General features: G+C 49.2%; 1 protein-coding gene across 15 annotated transcripts in view; it reads right to left on the bottom strand.

Moving 5' to 3' along the window:
* Positions 1-3,298: 3,298 nt before the first annotated feature.
* FGFR2 (fibroblast growth factor receptor 2) overlaps positions 3,299-22,772 on the bottom strand; it is a 107,995-nt gene continuing 88,521 nt past the window's right edge. For 12 of the 15 annotated variants that reach the window (XM_047762596.1, XM_047762597.1, XM_047762595.1 and 9 more), the window contains 7 exons: positions 22,615-22,725; positions 20,442-20,632; positions 13,802-13,924; positions 13,007-13,077; positions 10,773-10,910; positions 8,344-8,449; positions 3,299-4,926 (listed from right to left, as the gene is read on the bottom strand). In XM_047762596.1, the coding sequence (XP_047618552.1) occupies positions 4,762-4,926; positions 8,344-8,449; positions 10,773-10,910; positions 13,007-13,077; positions 13,802-13,924; positions 20,442-20,632; positions 22,615-22,725 (905 nt within the window). In that variant the 3' untranslated portion in view covers positions 3,299-4,761. Of the gene's footprint in view, positions 5,018-8,343; positions 8,450-10,772; positions 10,911-13,006; positions 13,078-13,801; positions 13,925-20,441; positions 20,633-22,614; positions 22,726-22,772 lie in introns of all 15 variants that reach the window. The other 3 variants (XM_047762599.1, XM_047762608.1, XM_047762598.1) reach the window with 2 other exon arrangements.

Here is a 22,772-nt window from a genome sequence, read left to right on the forward strand (position 1 = left end):
GGCAATTCCTCAAAGTTTATACCCAGGGTTACCATAGAACCCAGCGATTCCACCCCTAGGTATATAACCAAGAAAAATGAAAACATGTGACTACACAAAAACTTGTACACAAATGTTAACAGAAGCACTATTCCTAATAGCCCCAAAGTAGAAACCACCTAATTATCTATCAACCGATGAACGGATAAACAAAATGTGTATACATCCACACGCTGGAATGGGATTTGGCAATAAAAAAGGATTGAAGTTCAGTTACATGCTACATGAGGGAACCCTGAAAACATTATGGTAAGTGAAAGAAGCTAGACACCAAAGGCCATATATGATTCCACGGATATGAAATAGAATCAGCAAAGAGCAGACGGGCAGTTTGCCAGGGCTAGGAGGAGGGGGGGCGGGGCAGGGCTGCTAATTGGTACAGGGCTTCTTTTTAGAGTGAGGGAAATAGTCTGGAATTAGATGGTGGTAATAGTTGCACAATCTTGTGAATACATGCCCCCCCAAAATCACAAATAAACAAAAAGAAATTATCAGGAAATGATTGCCAAAACTGAGCTCACGTCTACAGGTAGCCCTCATGGAAAGACCGCTGTAACCAGTTTTACAGTTGAGGAAATGAAGGTCCAGATAGAATCCATGACTTGGCTGACATCGCCCAGCTGTCAGAAATAGACCAATCCGTGGAGTTCCCGTCGTGGCGCAGTCGAAATGAATCTGACTAGCATCCATGAGGACGAGGGTTCGATCCCTGGCCTCCCTCAGTGGGTTAAGGATCCGATGTTGCCATGAGCTATGGTGTAGCTTGCAGACATGGCTCCGATCCCACATTGCTGTGGCTGTGGTGTAGGCTGGCAACTATGGCTCCGATTGGACCCCTAGCTTGAGAACCTCCATAGACTGCAGGTGCAGCCCTAAAAAGTTTAAAATAAATAAATAAATAAATAAAGCAATCCAGTTCCGGCTCAATCCACCATCCCTCCACCACCTTTCCCCTAGACGGCAGAAGGCCGTAGCATCCTTGTTTATTTAGTCTGATTTCCAGCCATGTGCCCATCAGGAGCCTCAAGCAGAGCCTCAAATTCCTCATCTGTGATGGTGGAGGGCTCCTTACCTCACCCTCCTGGAGCCTCAATTATACAGTACAAGCCAGCGGACCAACATCTTGTTTCCAGAATGGGGGCTGGGTCCTCAATCCTTAGCTGTGCAAGTCAGCCAGATGTTTTACTGTAACCTCACGTTTTAGTTTCCTTTGTGGGGGGAGCAAGGAACCTCCCGCATCTGGTGGAGGAAATCTCCTGGAGTGAACAAGGGCTGGAGAAGCTAACAGTGGGTAAGGGTACCCAGTTCTTAAGGAATCCACTGAGCTCCCCTGAGGGCCCAGGTTCTCCAGCTTCCTCCTCCATCCACCCATCCTGCCGAGGCCACCACCAGCTGGACTTTGAGGGAGCCTCTTGAATTTGTCACCTTCCGGACCGGAGACTGCAGAGCTGGGTACCACTCCTTCCTCACCTAGATGCCCGTGACCTTTAGTTTCTCACGTCTCAATGACAATCACACTGTGGTTCAACGAATTCCCATGGTTTCCTTAGGTCCGGAGGTGGACAGGACAAGTCACAGGCTGCAGGATTCTTATCAAGCCCTCCCCAAGCCGTGTCTCTATTTGAGGCAGGTTTAAGAAATGGACGTATCTCTTTTCCTATTCGTGGACCATATTAACTTCCTTATCTTGATGATAAATTGAAGGCTCAAACAGCTAACAGCAAGCATAGGATGATAACCTACTTCATCTCTTTGCCATATAACTTACATGGTAAAAAGCCCAAAACCAACCGCCCCCTCAGTCTCAGAAGTATAGCAGAGGCACCACGGATCTTGAGAAAAGAACCTGCCTGGACACAGGAAACAGGCAGGTCCTTCCTGCGACCTGACCAAGAGGAACCCCCAGTGACGATGGCCAGAGGGCAGCAGGAATAGTCTTCTTCCAGGACACGTGTGATTAAAGACTGCTTTCACTTATCTTTTTTTATTTTTTCACTTATTTTTTTAAATTGAAGTATAATTGATTTACAGTGTTGTGCTCCTTATTTTGGAAGTCACGTTCTTTTGGGGAGGATCAGCACGTTCTGATACTAAATAGCACAGGGGGATATGCAGAACCAGGACTGGCGGCCACTTTTTTTTTTTTTCCTTCTTCTTCTTTTTAGGGCCGCACCTGCAGCATATGAAAGTTCCCAGGCTGGGGGTGGGGGGCGGGATCAGAGCTGCAGCCACCAGCCTACGCCACACCATAGCCACAGCAATGCCAGAACCGAGCCACATCTTTGACCAATGCTGTGGCTCATGGCAACACCAGATCCTTAACCCACTGAGCAAGGCTAGGGATTGAACCCGAGTCCTCATGGATGCTAGTATGGCTCATTACCCCTGATCCACAACGGGAACTCCTGGAGGCCGCTCTTTAATTGGCTGGTGGAAACCCTCACCTGTTCCACCAGTAACAGCCTCAAACACCCAGGGTGGCACTTTTTTTTTTTTTTAAAGAAGTATCTTATTCTGAACTGAAAAACTGAATTCTGAAGGAAGATACTTTTTAACCACCAACAGCCCCAGGAGGTTCTGAGAGCTGAAGTCCCGGAGAAATAGGCTGTGTTCGTCTCCCCTTCCTGATGGGGAGGCCGGCTGGCCGAGAGTCTCAGATGCACATTTTGTTAACAGGCAAAACACCATTTCCCTCTGCAGATTCTTGGTGGCATGGAAATGAGTCAAATCCCTTTAAACGTCTGTTCAGGTGGTCTCTTGGAAACTTTGAAGCAATCTCTACTGTCCATACATCAGGAGGAAGCCAGCCTCCAAGAAGCGCCCTGTTTCAGATCTTGGGCACTTCCTCCTTTTCAGTACCTCCTGTCCTTAGAAAAGTTGCCCCCCATCCCCCGGGGAAAGCCTCCCCTGCTCCCCGCCCCCCCCACCAGGCTTCACTCGCTCCCCTGGGAGCATCTGGAGCCCAGAAAGGGACACACACCTCCCTCCGGGGGTTCCAGGAAGCAACTCAGCCAGGGCTTGAGCCAGCCTCTTCTGATTTCCCACTGGGTCCACCTGACCCAGGTCCTGCTCCCGGCCAAGCCCTCTGGCCAGTCACCCTTTATGCAGCCAACGAGACCTCCCCCAGCTCAGCCTTCCTTCTGTGCAGGGACACCACACTGCACTGAGTCAGCCCCTCCGAGCACAGGAAACCATTTGGTAAGACACGAGTGTTAAAAAAATAAGCTGCGTGACATTTATTTTGTCTTGTTAACATTAATATCTGTAGAAACATTTTTATTGTCAGTATAAAAATTAACAGGTTTTATTAAATACGTTCTCCCATTTCGTAACACGTAAAATCAGTGTGATCTGCATTCATGTTGCATGGCTAGAGCAGAGGGAGTAGGTGTTTCGGAAGCAAAACACTCTTTCATACGGAACGAACGACGTGGCAGTGTTTTGTGTGACGTTGGCACTGGGCGGGATCTTTGGAGGAGGTCCTGCAGGAAGGAGGCGGAAGCAATCCCTTAAAAAGATGGAAGGATGCTTAAAACCATCAGCACGACAACTCGGTGTTTCAAATTTCTACGATGGGACGTGAAGATTTGAAAAGGCTTCCTCTGTCGCCAATGAATCTGGAAGCTATTAGGAAGATTCGCTGAAGAAATACAGGCTAATCTGATTAACGTGCAAGTCGGAGGCAGAAGGCCAGCTGCCGAAAAGCAGTACACTGGGCTAGCATCTCCACGGAGGTCCCTGCTCGAGGAATGGATTAAGGCATCTTTTTAAGAGACTGCTGGTACCATTTATCTTGAGAAGTCCAGTTAAATCGCTACGGGCCCAAGAACAGCGCTGCACACCAAAACAAAACACCTCATTGGTGGGTTCTTTCCCTACGGGCCTTTAGGTGTGTCAAGAACAATCCTCTGACAGCAGAGTTGAAACACGAGTAAATCAAAACTTCATTTTCCCCAAATTAGTCATATTCTGTAAATATTTCTCTTTTCAAAGGCTCTGACAACTAGTTAAGTCTAAGCAACAGATTAACTAGTCCGATGTGCTGCCTGCATAGAAATGCCATTTAAATTACCAAAAAAAACCCTATAAACGATTAATTGCTTTGTATATTACCAATTCATTAATAAATTAATGTTATACCATTTTCCCTGAAAGCAAAAGTATTTTTCCACCTCTGCTCGGTGAAAATTAAGAAATTCTGTGTAAGAACAGCATTTAGCAAATAGCTATTAAAAAAAAAAAAAAAGACCAATTTTCTAGGTGCATTGCGACATCCATTTAAAATCAATACAAAAAATAATTCCTTGTAAATATATAATATATATTTATACATAATTTGAATATATTTACATACATCCAGCACCTATATACTGCAATTGTGCTCTGTAAGTGTGTGCTGACATATATTTTCTCCAATTATTACAAAATTCACAAGGAAGGCCGAACCTATGTCGGCCTTGAGTCCGGCTGGTCCACAGCCAGCACAGTGGGTCACGGGCACGGAGGGGCCCGTGGCCGTCCACTGCCCCAGAAACATTCTTCTTCCCCTGGTGAAGATGACAAGTTGCCAACAGGTTAAATTCTTTACACGTGTGCCGATCACGTTTCCAATTATTTACTCCTCTGATCCATATATACAGGCTGCGGGAGGCATGGCCTCCCCTGCTCAGTACACCTAGGCTCCCGGCGCGGCCCTGTCTGGGGACAGGGGGACAAGCCCGTTCATGTGTTAACACTGCCGTTTCTCTGTGGGTACGGAGGAAGGCAGGGTTCATAAGGCATGGGGTCCGGAGAGAAAACAGAATCATCTCCCGAAGAGCAAGAACTCCTGGTGTCAGGGTAACTAGGTGAATACTGTTCGAGAGGCTGACTGAGGTCCAAGTAGTCCTGAAAGAAGGGAGAGAAGACTTTTATTTCATCTCGGATCAGGATAACAGGGCGAATACGGTTCGAGAGGCTGACTGAGGTCCAAGTAGTCCTGAAAGAAGGGAAGAGAAGACTTTTATTTCCCACGCACAGAAATACAACGGGCACAAATAAAACGGGCATCAAGGTAGACGCGGGGGCTGGAAGCGGGCGGGGCACCCCCAGCAGGTGGAGCGCCTGCCCCGTCCTGGCTCCACGCAGGCTCCTTCAGAGCCCAGCCCCACTTCCTCTCGGCCGCCCGGGACGCCTCCTCTACAACCCACCCTCCCGGAGAACCGAGGGGCAAGGAGGGAACGCGGCCACCAGGTGGAGCGACCGCCTCGTCGGGCACAGACCCAAGGCCCCGCTGGCTGGCGCTGCCCAACAAATCCGAACGGAAAAAACTAAGATGCGGTGGGTGCCCAGGACCCCTTTCCGCAGCCGAGACCATGAATATTTATTTTACAAATTACGTTTTACTATGGTAGCTTCTGGGACAATTTAAGGGGGAATATGTCTTCATTCGGCGGGTAATTTCACAGATGTAATGCATTACTCTCAGAAGCTCTCCGAGTTGAAAATGTAAACAGGTTCAAAAAAGGCTTGGATAGACCCGTGTATGCATAATCATGGACTCGTTCAAGAGAAGTTTAGGAAAATCCAGGTTACGTTTCAAAATTGCCAGGGTTTGAAATTCAAAAAGGGCCCTTTTGCTCCCTGAAACATCCTTTGGTGTTGCTGTTGGAGCGTCTACCTAGTGGTTCCAGGATAACATTTCTTCTGACTTATGACAGGGTAAGAGTCCCTGCCCGCTCCTGGTTTTAAACTATTTTTTTTGCTTTTCAGAGCCGCAGGTGCAGCGTATGGAAGTTCCCAGGCCAGAGGTTGAATTGGAACTATAGCTGCCGGCCTACACCATAGCCACAGCAATGCGGGATCCAAGCTGAATCAGTGACCTACACCACAACTCACAGCAATGCCGGATCCTTAACCCATGGAGCGAGGCCAAGGATCGAACCCATATCCTCACAGATGATACTAGTCAGATGTGTAACCTGCTGAACCACAAATGGGAACACCTGGTTTTTGCCATTTCTGGTTGGGGAATGAAAAAAAATCAAAGGAAGAACACCATCTCCCGGCATTAAAATCAGATGACACAAAACTCATATAAAACTGAAATGTGAGGGTCCATGAAGACACACAGACCACAGACCCCTTCATTTACACATTGTCTGTGGCTGCTTTCCTGCAACGGCAGTTGAGCTGCTGCTACAGAGCCCCACCAAGAGGTCCCTAAGGATGAAAACTGTCTGGCCCTTGACAGAAAAGGTTTGCAGGTCCCTGCTCTGAAACTACAGAGAGATTTCTAAACTGGGGAACTTCTACGTCTTACTGCCTCAACTGGGCTAGCAGGTCGGGGTGCTTCTGCTCACACTCCAGACGCCAACAAGTACATTATCTATGATGTGCGGTTTTGCTGGGGAGGGGGAGGGGGAGGGGAGGGGTGGAAAAAGTGCAGCCCAGAGCACAGCCAGCCTCAGTGATATCAGAAGAGAGCCCACAGAATGTTGGCGACCATACATTTTAAAAAGACCAAGGCAAAAAAAACCTCACCAAACCACCACTATCATTCATCAGCAGGTTTGGCAAGAGAAAGGGTCCCCATCCCAGAATGGGGTGTCACTTCCAACAACATCAGCATGAACCGCACAACTGGAAACAAACACGCCCACCACATCAAAAGGGACCGTTTTTGCTTACAATGATAAAAATGAAATTTTGTCCTAAATGGAACCATTTTTCTCGAGCATATGGTAATGATTTTCAGGAGGAAAGAAACTTCGATTTTTATATCCGTTAGACAATGCGGCCTTCTGCTCTGTTCATTGTAGGATGCTAGATGTGAACTGCAGTGTGAACGGGCCCATCTGAGATGTAAATATATAAATAAATAGCATAAGCACCGACTGGGGATCATTAACAGGAACTTTGGTGCTTTCCTCATTTCTAACTGAAGCCATACATGCTCAGATCTGATCAGAAAAAAAAAAAAAAACTAGGGATATCAGTGGATTCTGAGTCTAGGGTTAAAGGAACTTATACTAGGAACAACAATTTTGGCAGGAGAAGAAAGTTTTTTTTTTCCCCTTGAACTGCTCCTTTCAACTTCTGAAGGTCAGCTGTATTCATTTAAATGCAATCTCTCTTTATCAGCCGGTCCGACACACAGATAATGGATTGCTGGCTTAAGGCTTCGAATCACAACATTTGATTATTGTTTTTTTAAAAATCTAAAACTATGAAATATATTATTTTAAAATAAATGAAATATACCTTTTCCTTCTAAAATATTTAGACAAGTTTAACCTTTTTTGCTGTTAAGACAATTGTGGGTTTTTTTTTTTCCCCCTGATTTGGAGGAATACTATTCTGTATACCTCATTAAATATTCCGAATTCATTCACTAACAACTTCTCTCTATTGTGGGTTTGTTTGTTTGTTTTTCTGCCCAGATCACCTCCTTTCCACAACCTCAGCCTCAGCAATCACTTTCTCTACATGTTGAACCAGCCACGCTGACATGGCTGAGTTCAAACAGTAAGTGACAGAAAAGCGTTTGGGGGGGGGGTCGGTATAGGTTATAAATATTTTATAGAAAATATTTTTTTTAATGGCTGCGCCATGGCATATGGAAGTTCCTGGCAGGGCCAAATCCTTTAACTCACTGCGCCGGGCCGGGGATTGAACCCACACCTTGTGGCGACCTGAGCCGCTGCAGCCAGATTCTTAACCCACTGCACCATGGCAGGAACTCCGAAAATAAATACTTTAACAAAGGTACACGTTTTCTCTTAAAAATGCTACAGAAGTTACTTATTAAAGGAAACTGTGTATATGTTTCCAGACACGGGGACAGGGACAGGCCAGGCAGGGTCAAGCAGAGTCACGTGGGTCTGTGTCACATGTTGTAGAGAAGCCGAAATAGCACAACCTCAGTGAATCCCATCCAGCTCCCTGGTAACGGACAGTCAGCAGCCCTCACAGTAACAACCGGACACAGGATCCAACCAGCACAAAAGCCCAGCTCCTTCCCATCCAAAGGCTCCAGGTGGACATTTCTCTCCCCGCCCCACCCCCACACACCCGAGACCCAGCACCCATAAGCACAGTGAGGGGCAGCCTCAGATGGGGTGGGTGGGGTGCTCCATCTCTGGTTCTGTGAGTCAGAACTCTCCAGAGGCAGTTTTGAGCAAAGTCAGGATTGCAGAGCAACGCAGTTTCACCCCGTGCAAAAATGATCAACCACAGCCCAGACGCCAACGGGGGAGGCTGCCCTGGAAAAGCTGCCCTGGCCTCCCAGGCGTGGACCCTGGGCTTCCAGAAGGACGTTCTTACCTCATTGGTCGTGAGTGTGAGAATTCGATCCAAGTCTTCTACCAACTGCTTGAAGGTGGGTCTCTGTGAGGGCACCGCATGCCAACAGTCTCTCATCATCATATACCTGGAAGAGATGGATGTCGTGCTGAGTTAATGTCCCAAGGGCCAGGTGTGTGGCTACCAGGCGATTTTCAGAAGCAATATGGAGAGATGTCCTAAATGAGGAAAACGTATCAGGACGTCCCCCCTGGCAACTGCAGTAGCAAGTGGTGATTCATTTTTGCCAAAAGATGCACTGCTTGGATTTTCTAAATGGCACTATGATTTATAAAAACACCAGTTTATCCAAAACATTTTGGGCCATCAGAAAAGACACCTGTACGTGTTTTCAAGGCTGATTCTGGTATCCCTATGGCAGTGATCATTCAGGGGTCACATTCCACAGCCCTTTTGGACACTGTGGGGAGACCCACATAGAGGCAGGCGGGAATCCAGCCTTTCCTCCCGACACGCCCCCTGCCTGGACCAAAGCAGCTCTACCGTGATCTTCCTGACACTCTGGACAAAGGTTCCTCAGTTAAAAAAAAAAAAAAAAAGAAGTCTGAAAACCACAACTTTAAGGCAAGGTTCTTATGAATTAATCTGCCCCCGCTGGGCTGCACCCTAACTTCCTGATTAACTCTTGGATAGGTCTCGGTTCCCAGGCCTTATCTTGATTATGGGTTTCGACAGACCCTCTTGAGTAGAAAGAGCACGAGGAATGACAAGGAGCACAATAAATGTTTTTATATAATATACTATAAAATGTGGCCATTCATCAGACGTCCATGGTACCAAAAAGCACTCACGGGATTACTGATATAAGATCCCCAAGAAAGAGTCCAAGGTCTCTGGGACAATCCCTTGTCTCAGTTGATTCTGGGGGTTGGGAGGAGAGATTTCCTTTCAAAGCAGTGATTTTACTGCATGAGACGCATGACAACAAGATAATGTAATTCCACAGAAAGAAAGGAGTAGGTTTTGCTAGAAACCAGCTCACGGTTTTCCAGTCGGATGGGGCACTCGAAGGATGGCCCCTGGACAAAGATTTAATTCTCTGCACTAAAACATGGGTAACGTACACGCTGAGGAACGTGGTCAATGTTTATCGATCAGAGCACATTTTTTTCTTTTTTTTAGGGCTGCACCCATGGCATATGGAGCTTCCCAGGCTAGAGTTCCAACCGGAGCTGCAACTGTCAGCCTATGCCACAGCCACGGCCCCTAGGAATCCGACCTGCGTCTGTGACCTACACCACAGCTTGTGGCAACACTGGATGTTTAGCCACAAGCTCCACTGAGCAAGGCCAGGGATCAAACCTGCATCCTTATGAATACTAGTCAGGTTCTTAACCCACTGAGCCACAACAGGAACTCCTATTATAGCAATTTTTTAAACATTTTTTTAACATTCAAGTATAGTTGATTTACAGTGTTGTGCCAATTTCTGCAATACAGCAAAGTGATTGATCCAGTCACATACATATATTCCTTTCTTATATTATTTCCCATTAGGAGACTGGATATGGTTCCCTGTGCTGTACAGTAGGACCTCATTGCTTATCCATTCTTTTTTTTTTTTCCTTTGTCTTTTTTGCCTTTTCTAGAGCTGCTTCCCCACAGCACATGGAGGTTCCCAGGCTAGGGGTCTAATCAGAGCTGTAGCCTCCGGCCTATACCAGAGCCACAGCAATGCAGGATCCGAGCTGCATCTGCAAACTATACCACAGCTCGCGGCAATGCTGGATCCTTAACCCACCGAGCAAGGCCAGGGATCGAACCCGCAACCTCATGGTTCCTAGTCGGATTCATTTCTGCTGCGCCACGATGGGAACTCCACTTATCCATTTTAAATGTTACGGCCTGCATCTACCAATCCCAAACTCCCCATCCACCCCACCCCCTGCCCCTGCCCCCCTTGGCAACCACAAGTCTGTTCTCTGTGTCTGTGGGTCTGTTTCTGTTTTCTGTGGTCACAAAGAAGCTGCAAGAAGCGCCCATTCCCCATGTGCTGGGGCAGGGGCGGGCACCACCCCTGAGGAAGGGCACGACCCCATGGCTTTCAAGCTTGTGGATGAGAAAAGGCCCGGTGGACCTTGCTCTGACAACAGCAAGGGGCAGCACAGTGGCCCGGGAGGACCACTGGGCTCACAGAGCCAAGTCAGGAGCCGTCGGCCAGGCAGCCACAGCCCGTGCTTTCAAGCTCCCTCCATACACCGCACAAGGACGCTCTCTCTCTTTCGGACAGTCAGGGCCGTTAGTGGAGCTAGTAGCTCAGTTCTGGGGCTGAGCCCAGAAAGCCAGCGCCATTCTTCTTTTAGGACATGCTTAGAAAACCAAGCCAGCCAGGAGAAGAGTTACTGGTGTGGCGGGTCCCCTGGGGCGTCGAGAGAGGTGATGGCTCTTACAGTTCGTTGGTGCAGTTTGCTGGCTTATCCATCCTGTGTCCTTCTTTGAGCAGCTTAAAAAGTTCCTCCACGGGAATCCCTGGGTAGGGCGAGCCCCCTAACGTGAAGATCTCCCACATTAACACCCCGAAGGACCAGCTGCAACGAAGGGAGAAAACAGTATTACTAAGCCATCTGAATCACAGAAACCTTACGCGCCCAGTTAAGAAAATAAACGCCCGCTGGCATCTTGCATTCAAAGACAAATGACCGGCGGCCCTCCTGCAGTTCACGCAGCAGGCTCCTTCCTGCCCCCCAAAGAGCATCCCCAAATGATGTTGCTGAAGGATATTCCAACGGAATTTTCCATCAACAGGTAACTGATGGTAAAAACCATCCCAGTTCTTTTTTTGCTGGGGCGGGGGGCCATTGCTAGAGATTTTTTTTCCCTCCTTCCATCACTCTCAACTAAAACTCTTTGTCTTTGTTGTTGTTGTTGTCTTTTTGCCATTTCTTGGGTCGATCCTGCAGCATATGGAGGTTCCCAGGCTGGGGTCGAATCGGAGCCGTAGCCGCCGGCCTACACCACAGCCACAGCAACGCGGGATCCGAGCCGCGTGTGCAACCTACACCACAGCTCACGGCAACACCAGATCCTTAACCCACTGAGCAAGGCCAGGGACCGAACCCGCAACCTCACGGTTCCTAGTCAGATTTGTTAACCACTGTGCCACGACAGGAACTCCTAAAACTCTTTGTCTTAATGCAGTGTGAGCAGCGTGAATTTCAAAGCTGCAAAGCTCTTTATGCTCCTGTCCAGTTCTTCCCTCAGCCTCTGTACCTGACCCCAGGGCGGTATGGGGTATGGGCAGTGGACAGAATGAGGCCAGCGTGCTGATCCTGCGAGGTAACAGCTGCCCAAGGTGGCAAGTGGTTCATCTGATGGCACAAATGTTCTCAACTTACTCAAGTCATAAAGGAAGTTAGCGCCGAGCTGGGATTAGGACGTGGCATCCTGTGCCCGGGATGACTGTCATACAACAGAAGCGGAAAACACTCCACAGGGCACAGTTTACACCGGACCTCGCAGAGGCCCAGAGCTGGATTCTGAGCCTTGTTCAAGAGACAGCTCCCGGGCTGATCAAGCTGAGAATCCCGCATTTGCCTGGGTCACTGGAAACACGCCCTCCATGATTCTATTAGGGTGAGTTTCAGATGTGAAACTGCCTTCAGTTTTGTGTGGAGCTAGAGCAGCAGCACAATCCAGGCCGTCTGCTCACTGCAAAACCGGGAGGCACACGGCTTCCCCTTCTCAGATCACTGAAGACCCCCAGCTGCTGTACACAGCCTGGGATCAAGGCCTGCCCCAGAGACCCTCCCACCCACACAAATCAGAGTAGCTCAAATGTGTGTGTGTTTTGTTTTGTTTTGCCTCGCCTGCAGCATGTGGAGGTTCCTGGGCCAGGGATTGAACCTGTGCCACAGCAGTGACCTGAGCCACTGCAGTGACAATGCTGGATTCTTAACTCACTGAGCCACAAGGGAACTCTTCAAGTGATTTTTTTTTTTTAATTTTGGAATAATTACAGATACACAGGAACTTGCAAAAACAGAACAGTGAGACCATCTGTACCTTTCACCCAGTTTCTCACAACGGGAACATCTTTCAACCCCATTTCCAAAGCTAAAATTCTGAAACACCAGCTGGAGCCTGGCCTTGGTAGTGTTTTTACGTGTCTCGTCCTAGAAATACTGTATGGTTTTCCCTCCATTTCTATAACATTATCAAGGATGCTAAGATTAGAATTTTCTTAAAGGAAAAACAGGGAGCAGACCCTGTCGAGGTCATCTGAGTGGACCTTTCAGCCTGAAAGGACAGACCCAGGAAGGGGAAACACAACAAACCACTTTCAAGTGCGAGACATTTAAGGGCACGGAGGACATGCCAACAGCCTGGCAAATTAGACAGCAGCTTTGTGCTTGCACGTCCATGAATAAGCTCAAGGCGGGGGACTTCCGCTCTGGCAGGAGCAGGTTAGCGGTTCTACCTCGTGTGCGCTTTGAAGCTGGGCAGATTAGTAACAGAGCATTGGTTACCAGCCTACCATAAAATCTGCCCCTCCTTTGAAGGCCGGCTCCTGCACCATCTATGCATGCGGGACATGCGGCAGGCCCCAAAGAATGAAGACGGGCCAAGGTGTATGAGATTTTTGCAACCCAACCCGGGGGAGAAAGCAGAGACAGGCATTGCTTACACATCACTCTGGTGGGTGTACACGCGATCAAAAAGGGCTTCTGGAGCCATCCACTTGACCGGAAGCCGGCCCTGCAGGTGTGGGAGAAATGTCAAAACCGATATTTTAAAACCAGTTTACTTTAGCAGGTTCAACTGGGCTGTGCCCTGTGTATTTAAGAGCTGGCACTCTAATGGTGTTTGCTGGACAGTCATTAGCACAGAAACAAGCTACAGCTGGGACTACACAGGGCGTGGGGGATGCCCAGATCTGGGCACAGTAATAAGATGCACACGGGGCGTGGGGGATGTCCAGATCTGAGCACATTAATAAGATGCACACGGGGCACGGGGGAATGCCCAGATCTGGGCACATTAATAAGATGCACACGGGGCATGGGGGATGCCCAGATCTGGGCACATTAATAAGATGCACATGGGGCGTGGGGGATGCCCAGATCTGGGCACATTAATAAGATGCCATTTCCTTGGCTTCTCATTGTCATCTGTCTCCCTAGCACACAGACACACCTTGACCAACGTCTAGGTGAAATTAATCCAGAAACTCCCAAGCTCCAATCTTTGCTAGGAAAGTTCTGGACAGGGAAGGAGCTTTATGATGCCCCCAGGCGCTGTGGATTATTCCGTCTACAATAAGACTGCTTCCCATTTACTAGAAGTAGCTTAACAGCAGCCTAAATTCGCTTACTGAGAAGGCTGTAAAGAGTAAGGCAAAAGCTCGGAGCACCATATTCCATCTGGAACATTCCATGCCACCTCTTAATCCCATCCCGCCCTACCACTGCCACAGACTTACATTGGTGGTCTTTTTGTAATAGTCTATATTGTTGATATCTCTGGCCAGTCCGAAGTCGGCTATTTTCATCACATTGTTTTCTGTTACCAAAACATTTCTGGCAGCTAAATCTCGATGGATACACTGAAATCGAGAAAGAACTCCTTTCAAAATGCTTCAGGAATAAAAAGAAACATACGTCTTATAACCCAGAGAGTAAATACAGCTTCGGCTTGGTTATTTCTCTTCTAATTCAAAGCCAAAAACCAAAGGCCCCAGTCATGTCAAAGAGCAAAGGTGGGTAAGAATCCACATTCTCTTTTATCTGCAGTTGACTGGCTGTCCTTTGCACAGATCTGTGTCAGAAATCTTTGATCTCCACGCTGGCTCTCCTGCCCTTTACAGCCAAAGGTTTGGAAGAGCTGGCTCAACTCCAGTTATCACATCATCCTCCCCTCCTGGTCACTTTCCAAACATTCTAACCTGTTTCCATCCCTGTTCCTCCTCAAGTTTATGAAGAACCCCTTGGCAGACCCAAATGACCCTCTCTAACGTCTGTTTTTCTCTCTCTGTGGTTCCGGACGCTGTTGACTTCCTGCTCATTTTCGAAACTGTCCCCCCACTGAGTTCTTTCATCCCATCCCTTCCCTTGGCTCGCTCGCCCCCTCTCTCCCCCAGAGTCCTTGGCTAGCTCCTCTCTCCCTCTGTCCCTCAAAATGGAGGACCTGTCCCATTAAAGTTTGTATATTTCCATACTTCCCTATGAAGCCATAGGGAAGTATGGAAATATACAAACTTTAATGGGACAGGTCCCATTTGGGGATTCTTATCTCCATCCTGACCTCTCGCCTGGGATCCAGATTCTCATTTTAACAGGCTCTGCGATGTTTTACATTGAGAGCCCTTTGGCACCTCAAGTTCAAGGTCTCAACTGCCCTAATTCTTCTCTCTTCTTGGTCTTGCTCATGTAAACACCTGCGGTACATACACCAGACTTCTTTACATACTCCTCCCAGATTCTGTTGATTTCAACGCCCAAATGCCTCTCCAATTTGTCACCTGCTAGCCCCTTGGTCCAGGGGCTCATCACTGTCTACCCCGCCCCCATCCCCACAGACAGCCACACAATCTGCCCAATAAGTCTTCTTGCTTCCAAACTCAGACCTATTGCATCTTCTGGGCTTCCCTCAAATTATCTTTCTAAGGGAACGGATCATGTTCTTTCCTGGCTTACATCATGGCCAGCACCTGCCTATCCACATCCTCTGTCCAGTTCTCACCCCACACCTGACCCCACAGAGAAGCCCAGCCAATGTCTGCCCCACACATGGGGGCTAGATGGGGAGGTGCTCGCTACAGGGCAGCTGATTTAGTCCTGCTATTAACTCTGTGGTCTCAGAAAGCTCTAGGCATTCAAACGTCTATTTTTCCTTTCTTCAAAAGATATGTTTCTGCAAACTGTTAAAAGTGTTTTCAAAGTTGTACGTTAATAGACCAAGCTTCCATCATGCTAAGTGATCATTAGGGTCCTAAATCATCACCCCCTATTTGTGGGAATGATAAGGCATAAAGAAGTGAACCAATGTCCTTTGGAGTTCCTCGATGGCCTAGCAGTCGAGGATGTGGCGTTGTCACTGCAGGGACTCAGGTTTAATCCCTGGCCTGGGAACCCCTGTATGTCGCAGGCACGACCCAAGAGAAAAACAAACAAACAAACAAACCTATCAACACTTTCACACAGGTCCTTAGCAAAGGTTAACTAACTATTATATGACAGAGAGTCGTTATCAGTCCATCTGACATGGGTGCAATGGGCTGAAGGTAGAGGATACCATGAAATGGCCCAGTGAAAAAAAGGAGCACACCAAACCCTCTCTGAAGGATACATTAGGAAGAATTTCCAACGAGTCCTTGTTTTTATGTGCTTCTGTGGCCCACTGGACGGGCTAAGATCACTGAAGGGAAAGCAGGAGAGCCTCTCAGGCATGCCTGTGCCCAGCCAGGATGGAAGCAGGAAATATGATCGCTCCCAACAGCCGCCGGGGGATCCAGCTGCAGTCCGGACTTTGGAGGCCTTTTCCTATTGACCTTCCAAGCCCTGGGCCGAACTCTCCCAGGGCAGTGCTCCCTGCTGACACTCTATGCATTTGGCAGCCATGTGGCCAGAAGAATCCGACTCCCTGTGTACAGGGCTCCGACCACACATCAGGACGCAACTTGGAGTCACCATGACGGCGACCTCCACGTCCCCCGTGAGAGCCAGAACTCGGCACCAACCTCCCACATCCCAGGGTGCTAGGAAACACCAAAGCCCACCCTCTGGGCTAAACAAGAAGAGACTTGGCACCCATGCGCAAGAAAAAGAAAATAATCAAAATCAAGCCAAATTCCCATCATCTGCGGAAATGTGAGTTGTTCTCCAGTGCAAAGAGCTGGCCATCTCACACAAGCAGAGCTCTCGGACTGTTTGGAAGTCGATTTTTTAAATAAGTGAAGGTCAATGGCTCATTAAGGGAAGGAAGACTAACACCTTTCTGATCATGAAGCTGTGCTGGCTGCCTCCGCACAGCCGTCGGCATTAAATTCCCACGGTGACTTCGGAGCTAGGTATTATGACACCCATTTTACAGGTGGGGAAGCCAGGGCTTGCTAAAAACAAAAGCACCTGCACAAGGTGAACACCCTGGAGGTTTAACTGGCTTCGGGATTTTGTAAAAAAGAAAAATTAGTGTACTTGGAACTAAAAATAGCAAGGCTTTCCTAATTTGTAGAAGGCTCAGATACCACGTCCCTGAACATATTACTGTGTGCATCGTGGTGTTTCTTTCCTGGGTCACCCCCAGCATCCCCAGGTCAAGGACAGGACTGCACATGCATGTTTACACTTCCAGCATAGAGCCTGACCCCATAAATGTCCAGTGAGCTGAATTCCTCATCACACTCCACCAGCCAGGAGCCAGACGCCTCCCTCGGCAGTTGCTCTAACAAGCTCATCACCGTCTCCGGGAGGGGATGGGTGCTGGGGGGCCAGGATCCGACCCTTCCCTTGCCTCTTCATTCTCCACCATCAGGAATACGCCCCCCATATCTGGAAGCAGCTTCCACATGGGGGACCATTCTCAGGACCTTCATCTCAAACCTGCTTCACACCTGTTCTAGGTCCTAACCTGCAGGTGGCCTTCAGCAAAGGACCTTGCGAACACGACTGCAAAGCCTTGGGAAGCAGGACTACCCCATCCTGGGCTAGTGAACAAGGCCCCCCGCACAGGGCATCTCTGGGGTCCTCTTCTCAATCCTGAGAGGCAGGGCTTGCCTGAGAGCAGAGGGGCTGTACTGCGGGATGTGTGGGCAGAGAGGCAAAAGGCCAGCTCTGGGACCAGCCACTTCACTCTCAGGGCTGACACTTCTCCATCTCAGAAATGAGGACGGTGACACACACCAGCTAGCTAACGGCCCCAGACGCCTCCAGAAAATGGGGATTTAACCACAGATGTTTCTGAGTGGGTCTGAGGGGGTGGATGAAACGGTATGCAAAAATGATTGCCCGGGAGGACCTTCAGCTCCCAGAAAGTGGCCGGGATTCGTCATAAGGACCATTACTACCACCATGATACGCTCAATGAGGGTATGTGCAGCCTGTCATTCATTCTAAAATGTATCCATTTGCCCCATTTCACAAAGTGCATCTGACTCTTAGTTATCGCTCCATCACACCGAGCGGCTCCACAGGGGGAAGGATCTGGTCGTCAGGGCCCGGGGGCGGCGGGGGGACCCCCTCTGCTCCAGAAGCCGGACTCTTCTCTCGCACCTTCTTTCTCCTCCTTCTGAGCAGGTGGACCTGCAGCTGACCGCTCGCCGTCCTGAGGCTCCTCCTGCAGCCCCTGTGAACCGCGTCCCGGGTCTGCGCCTCCCTCTCTGACCCTGTCTCCTCTGTCTTTCCCTGCGCTTTAACCATGCTCTGGATTTGAGGGTTTTCTCCAGGTTTCATCTCCCACCTACCCTCCCGCCACGATGAACTCGTCCATTGCCATGCTTGAAACGAAACTACACTCCCTTTGCTGGCTCTGGTGTCCGGTCCAGCCCTCTGGTCGACATCTGACCTTGAAAGACCCTCATCGTCAAAGTGCACCTTGGATTTTCCACCAGAATCTATCCCAACCCCCTCCCCTTCCCCATCCTCCTCATCCTGCACCACCACGCAGTTTCTCAAGCTGCAAATCCAAGAGTCAGCCTTCCTCCCTGCATCTTTCCCTCCCAGGTCTCTCCATCCATTAACCGCCCAATATACCAACACCAATCTGCTTCTCTCTCTCTCTCTCTCTCTTTTTTTTTTTTTTTTTTTGTGTGTGTGTGTGTGTGTGTGTGTTTCGGCCATGCCCACAGCAATGTGGTCACTCGGTGTAGTAACCAGAGCCACAGCAGTGACCACACCAGATCCTTAACCCACTGAGCCACCAGGGAACTCAACCAATGCATATCTCTATTGTCTATCAGAGCCAATAACCCCTGGCCCAAACCACCAGCACCTTCCACAGGACTCAGAGCTTCCAATGCACCAGGCAAGCAGCACAAGGGCCAACGTTATAGCACAAACCTGACCCAAATCAACCCCCCCTCGGTGGCGTCCCCCGAGCCAAGATAGAGAGTGCGGTGCAGAGTCCTTGCCTGGGGCTGTCGGGCCTGGCATGAGCAGGGCCTGCCTCCCTAGAGGGTCCACCCAGCTTGTCCCTCTGCTGCAGCACTCACCTGCCACCCTCCCTCCCCAGCCTCCCGAGACTTCCTCCACAGCTTATGTGTATGTCCACGCTCACTGTTGATTGCACCTGCTGTCTCCGCAGCTCCTGCTCCAAGAGGCCAAGGACTCTGTCCCTTCTGGGCACCTCATTTGGAGCCTGACCTAGGCCACCAGGCATCTGAATCAGAAACACTCAGGAATATTCGTTGAAGGATTAATAAAATGACCAGGCCACAGAGTGACCAGGGCCAGAGCATCAGGACAGGGAACCTGCAGACAGGCTGCCCTCCCAGGATTTTACTTAACAATAGTTCCAGGCTGCAGAAAAGGTGAAATAAAACAACGAATATCCATTTTGTCACATTCACTTCTTCGGCTTACTTACTCTTTCCCTCGATACCCAGCCTCTTCGTTCACACACACACACACACACCACGGCTGAACCATTTAAAAGTGAGTTGCAGACCTCACTAGCATATACCTCCCACCATAACACAAGCCCTCTATCGCCACCCCAAATTCAACACTGACACGGGGACATTATCTCATCAACAGTCTACATTCGTGTTTCGATTATTCACAAATGTCCTTTATAAAAGCTGCCCCCCACACACACCTCCCACCCAGGAGTCACAGGTATATTGTCACATCTCCTAAGCCTCCTTTCATCTGGGACCGTCTTCCCAGCATTTGCTGTCTCTCGTGACACTGACATTTTGAAGCGATATCTTGTCAAATGTCCCACATTCTGGATCTCATTATTTCCTCATGCCAAAACTTGTTGGTTGGCAAATTCCACTGTGCACACGCATGTGTACATAACGGCAGACCTCAACACGGTTCTGGTTTCCTAAAATCTGCACTGGGAGATTTTTCAGGAAAAAAAAAAATCCAAAAGGTCTTCAATTCTGGACTCTTGAAAATAAAATTTAAAAAAAAAAAATGCAAAAAGCAGAACATGTGGTAACTCTGGCCACGTCCCCATGCGGCCACAGTTGAGGCTGAGATGCAGCTACCCTTTCCCCAAATCCTTCCACGGCTTCCTCGTTCACTTGTGTGATTGGCGTGGCCATGAGCCAGCCAAAGCCACAGGGTGGCAGAGGGTCCACCCCTGCCAGAGGCTCTTATGTCTTTGGGTACCCGAGGAATTCCTGATGCTGCATTAAGCTCCACCACAAAGAGGAACTGACCCACCTCCGCCCGAGGAGGCAGTTCTGCACCTACCCCCACATCGCGGGCTAAGGAAGGGTGCCTTGCTTTGTCCAAAATGCCCCGGGGGACATCTGGGCACCTGTCTGACCACTTTCAGAATAGCCGAGATGTTTCGAGTTCCAGTGCATGTGGCATGCTCGGAATGCAGGCGATTCACCTCAGGGGACCTGCCCAACTTCTAACCGAAGAGGGTCACCCCGCTAAGGAGTCAAAATAAATCCAGAGAACACTCAGCACAGGATGCCACTCAACTATCCCTTTGCTCCATCTTGATTCTTAGAATGTTAACCGCTGTCTCAAACGCGACACCAGAAATACAACACCTGAAGTCCACGTTCAAAGATTCAATAACCACAAAACACAGAAACCCCAAAAAGTCATCAGAATTAAAGGCAGTGACCCCCACCCCCACCCCTGCGGCCCACCTGCTGTCCACCTGGAGAGCTGACTCCCAGGACGGTGCCAGCTGGCCCTGCCTCCGCCAAGAGACAACTTTTCTGCTCATCTCTGCGGTGTCACTACAGGTTTACGAGGCTGCCCTGGCTTTCAAAGAGTTCATTAAACCCCAGGGTGAATGATGCAATAAATATTTTCCAGGTCGTACGAGACAGGCAAGGGCTGGACTGAGCCAACAAGCACGTCCAACTTGCTTGTTTTCCTCAAAGACGTTTTTGAGCTGGAATTCACCCAACCGCGGAGAGGGCAAGGACTCACTTTTTGGGAGGCCAAGTACTCCATGCCCCGGGCCAGCTGGTAGGTGCAGGACACCAAGTCCTTGAAGGTCATCTGCTCCTCGGGCACGCGGTTGACGTCGTAGGAGTACTCCATCCCCGGAGGCCGCCGGGCGCGCAGGTACTCTCGAAGGTTGCCTTTCGAGGCGTACTCGACTATGACGTAGAGTGGCCCTGATGATGGAGAAGAGAAGCTGGAGAGACAGCGGACCCCGGATGTGCCGGCCTCGTCCGGGGGCAGCCCCGCGAGGACAACCCAGGGCTTGGTTATCATGATGATTTTTGACTTAAGCATACAGAAGAGCGCACACACACACACACACACACACACACACAAATAAAACACCTGCATTCGAATCTCCCCCAAAGAGAGTCTCCGCAGCCTTTGAGAAAGAAGAGAGATGGAGTTCCCGCTGTGGCGCAACGGGATTGGAGGCATCTCCGGAGGGCTGGGACGCAGGTTCCTTCCCTGGCCTGGCCAAGGATCCCGTTGCTGCAGCTGTGGTGTAGGCTGCAACTGCAGCTCGGATCTGAGGCCTGGCTTGGGCACTCCATATGCAGCAGTGGGGCAGCCAATAAAAGGAAAAAACAAAGATGAAAGGAAGGAAGGAAAGGAAAGAGAGATACCATGAGTGTCCCTTCCCTGGCATGCCCACTCTCTCTGCACCCTCTTGCAAAGTAATGGCTACCATAAACTTGCTCCTTCTGGTATAACTATTTTCCACAGACCTATGTATCAATAAACAATGTATTATTTTAATTGCCTCAACAAATAACAGAGATACAGCTCTGCAACATTTTCCCCCATATATTATCCTTTTAGAAGCCAGTCAGACTGACAAAAATACATTTAAATCATTTCTTTTAACAGTTACACAGGTTCTATCAAAGAAATGCATCCTACTGTATTCATCCATTTCCCTACAGGCAGCTTCCAGGTTTGGGCCCCTGCAAACAGTGTTCAATGAACACTGCTCTGCATATCTCCATATATACATGTGCAAGAACTTCCCGTGGCATAGACTAGGGTGGGCTCACAGCCTGCAGGCCCAACCCTGCCTGCTGCCTGTTTCTGCGTGTAAATGTTACTGGCACACAACGAGGCCTGTTCACATCCGTGTTGTCTGTAGCCACCTCCTCACTGCAGCAGCAGAGGTGGGTAGTTGCCACAAACACCCTAAGACCCACAAAGCCAAAAATATTTATAATCACCCTTTATGGAACAAATGTCCCATATCCTGGTTTAGTCCACACAGAGAAAATGCCAAGGCCAAGACTGGCATTTTCAAGTTTGTTAATTATCATCACACTGATTCCCAAAGGGCCACACATCATCCATGACAGAAGCCAAGGGCCCCTCTCTCCTGAGGGAGATAACGCGGGCTTTCTATCAGTCTCCCTTCTTTCAGGCCACTCTTGGGAGCTCAGCCACCCATGCCTACATGGTGGCTGGTTCAGACACGGCTTCCTTAACCCCCATTTGAAGGGAAGGACTGGTCAATCAAAATGTGGGATCTTTCTTATGCATTTATTTTGCCTTTTTTTTTTTTTTTTTTAGGACCACACCCTCAGCCCATGGAGGTTTGCAGGCTAGGGGTCGAATGGGAACTACAGCTGCCAGCCTATGCCACAGCCACAGCCACGCCAGATCTGAGCCATGTCTGTGACCTACACCACGGTTCAGGGCAACACCAGATCTTTAACCCACTGATCGAGGCCGGGGATTGAACCCGCATCCTCATGATTACTAAGTCAGGTTTGCTACCACGTGAGCCACAACAGGAACTCCCAACACGTGGGATCTTATTTTCAGAAATCTCTCTTGGCACGTACAAATCACAAACATACAAAGACGGCCCTCCCCAAACACCCTCTGGGTTATACCCTAAAACAGCAGGACCCCATAGGCCTTCCCATCCAGAATCACCCAACGCCCACCTTCCCTCCTGCCAGGCATGGTGGCCCCAAAGTCATCTTCGTGCTCATGGCCAGGAACGCTTTCCTGGGGCGGGGGTGTGGGGGGCTTTAAAGAGAGCTTTAAACAGGCACTTGAGGGGCCCTAGGAGCAAGATCTAAAAGTCTACCCTTTTCTTAAATGATGCTGACACTGAATCACAGCTCGTGCAGATGGAAGCATTTTTTTTCCTTCTACTCACCATCCTGAGTACAGGCTCCAAGGAGATTTATGATATTTTTGTGTTTGCCAATCATCTTCATCATCTCCATCTCTGACACCAGATCAGAAAGGTCTTTCTCTGTGGCGTCATCTACAAACATCAGGTAAATTACAGGTCAGTTTCCTCTAACCCATCAG

Source organism: Phacochoerus africanus, chromosome 15, assembly GCF_016906955.1.
Source record: "Phacochoerus africanus isolate WHEZ1 chromosome 15, ROS_Pafr_v1, whole genome shotgun sequence".
Classification (NCBI taxonomy): Eukaryota; Metazoa; Chordata; class Mammalia; order Artiodactyla; family Suidae; genus Phacochoerus; species Phacochoerus africanus.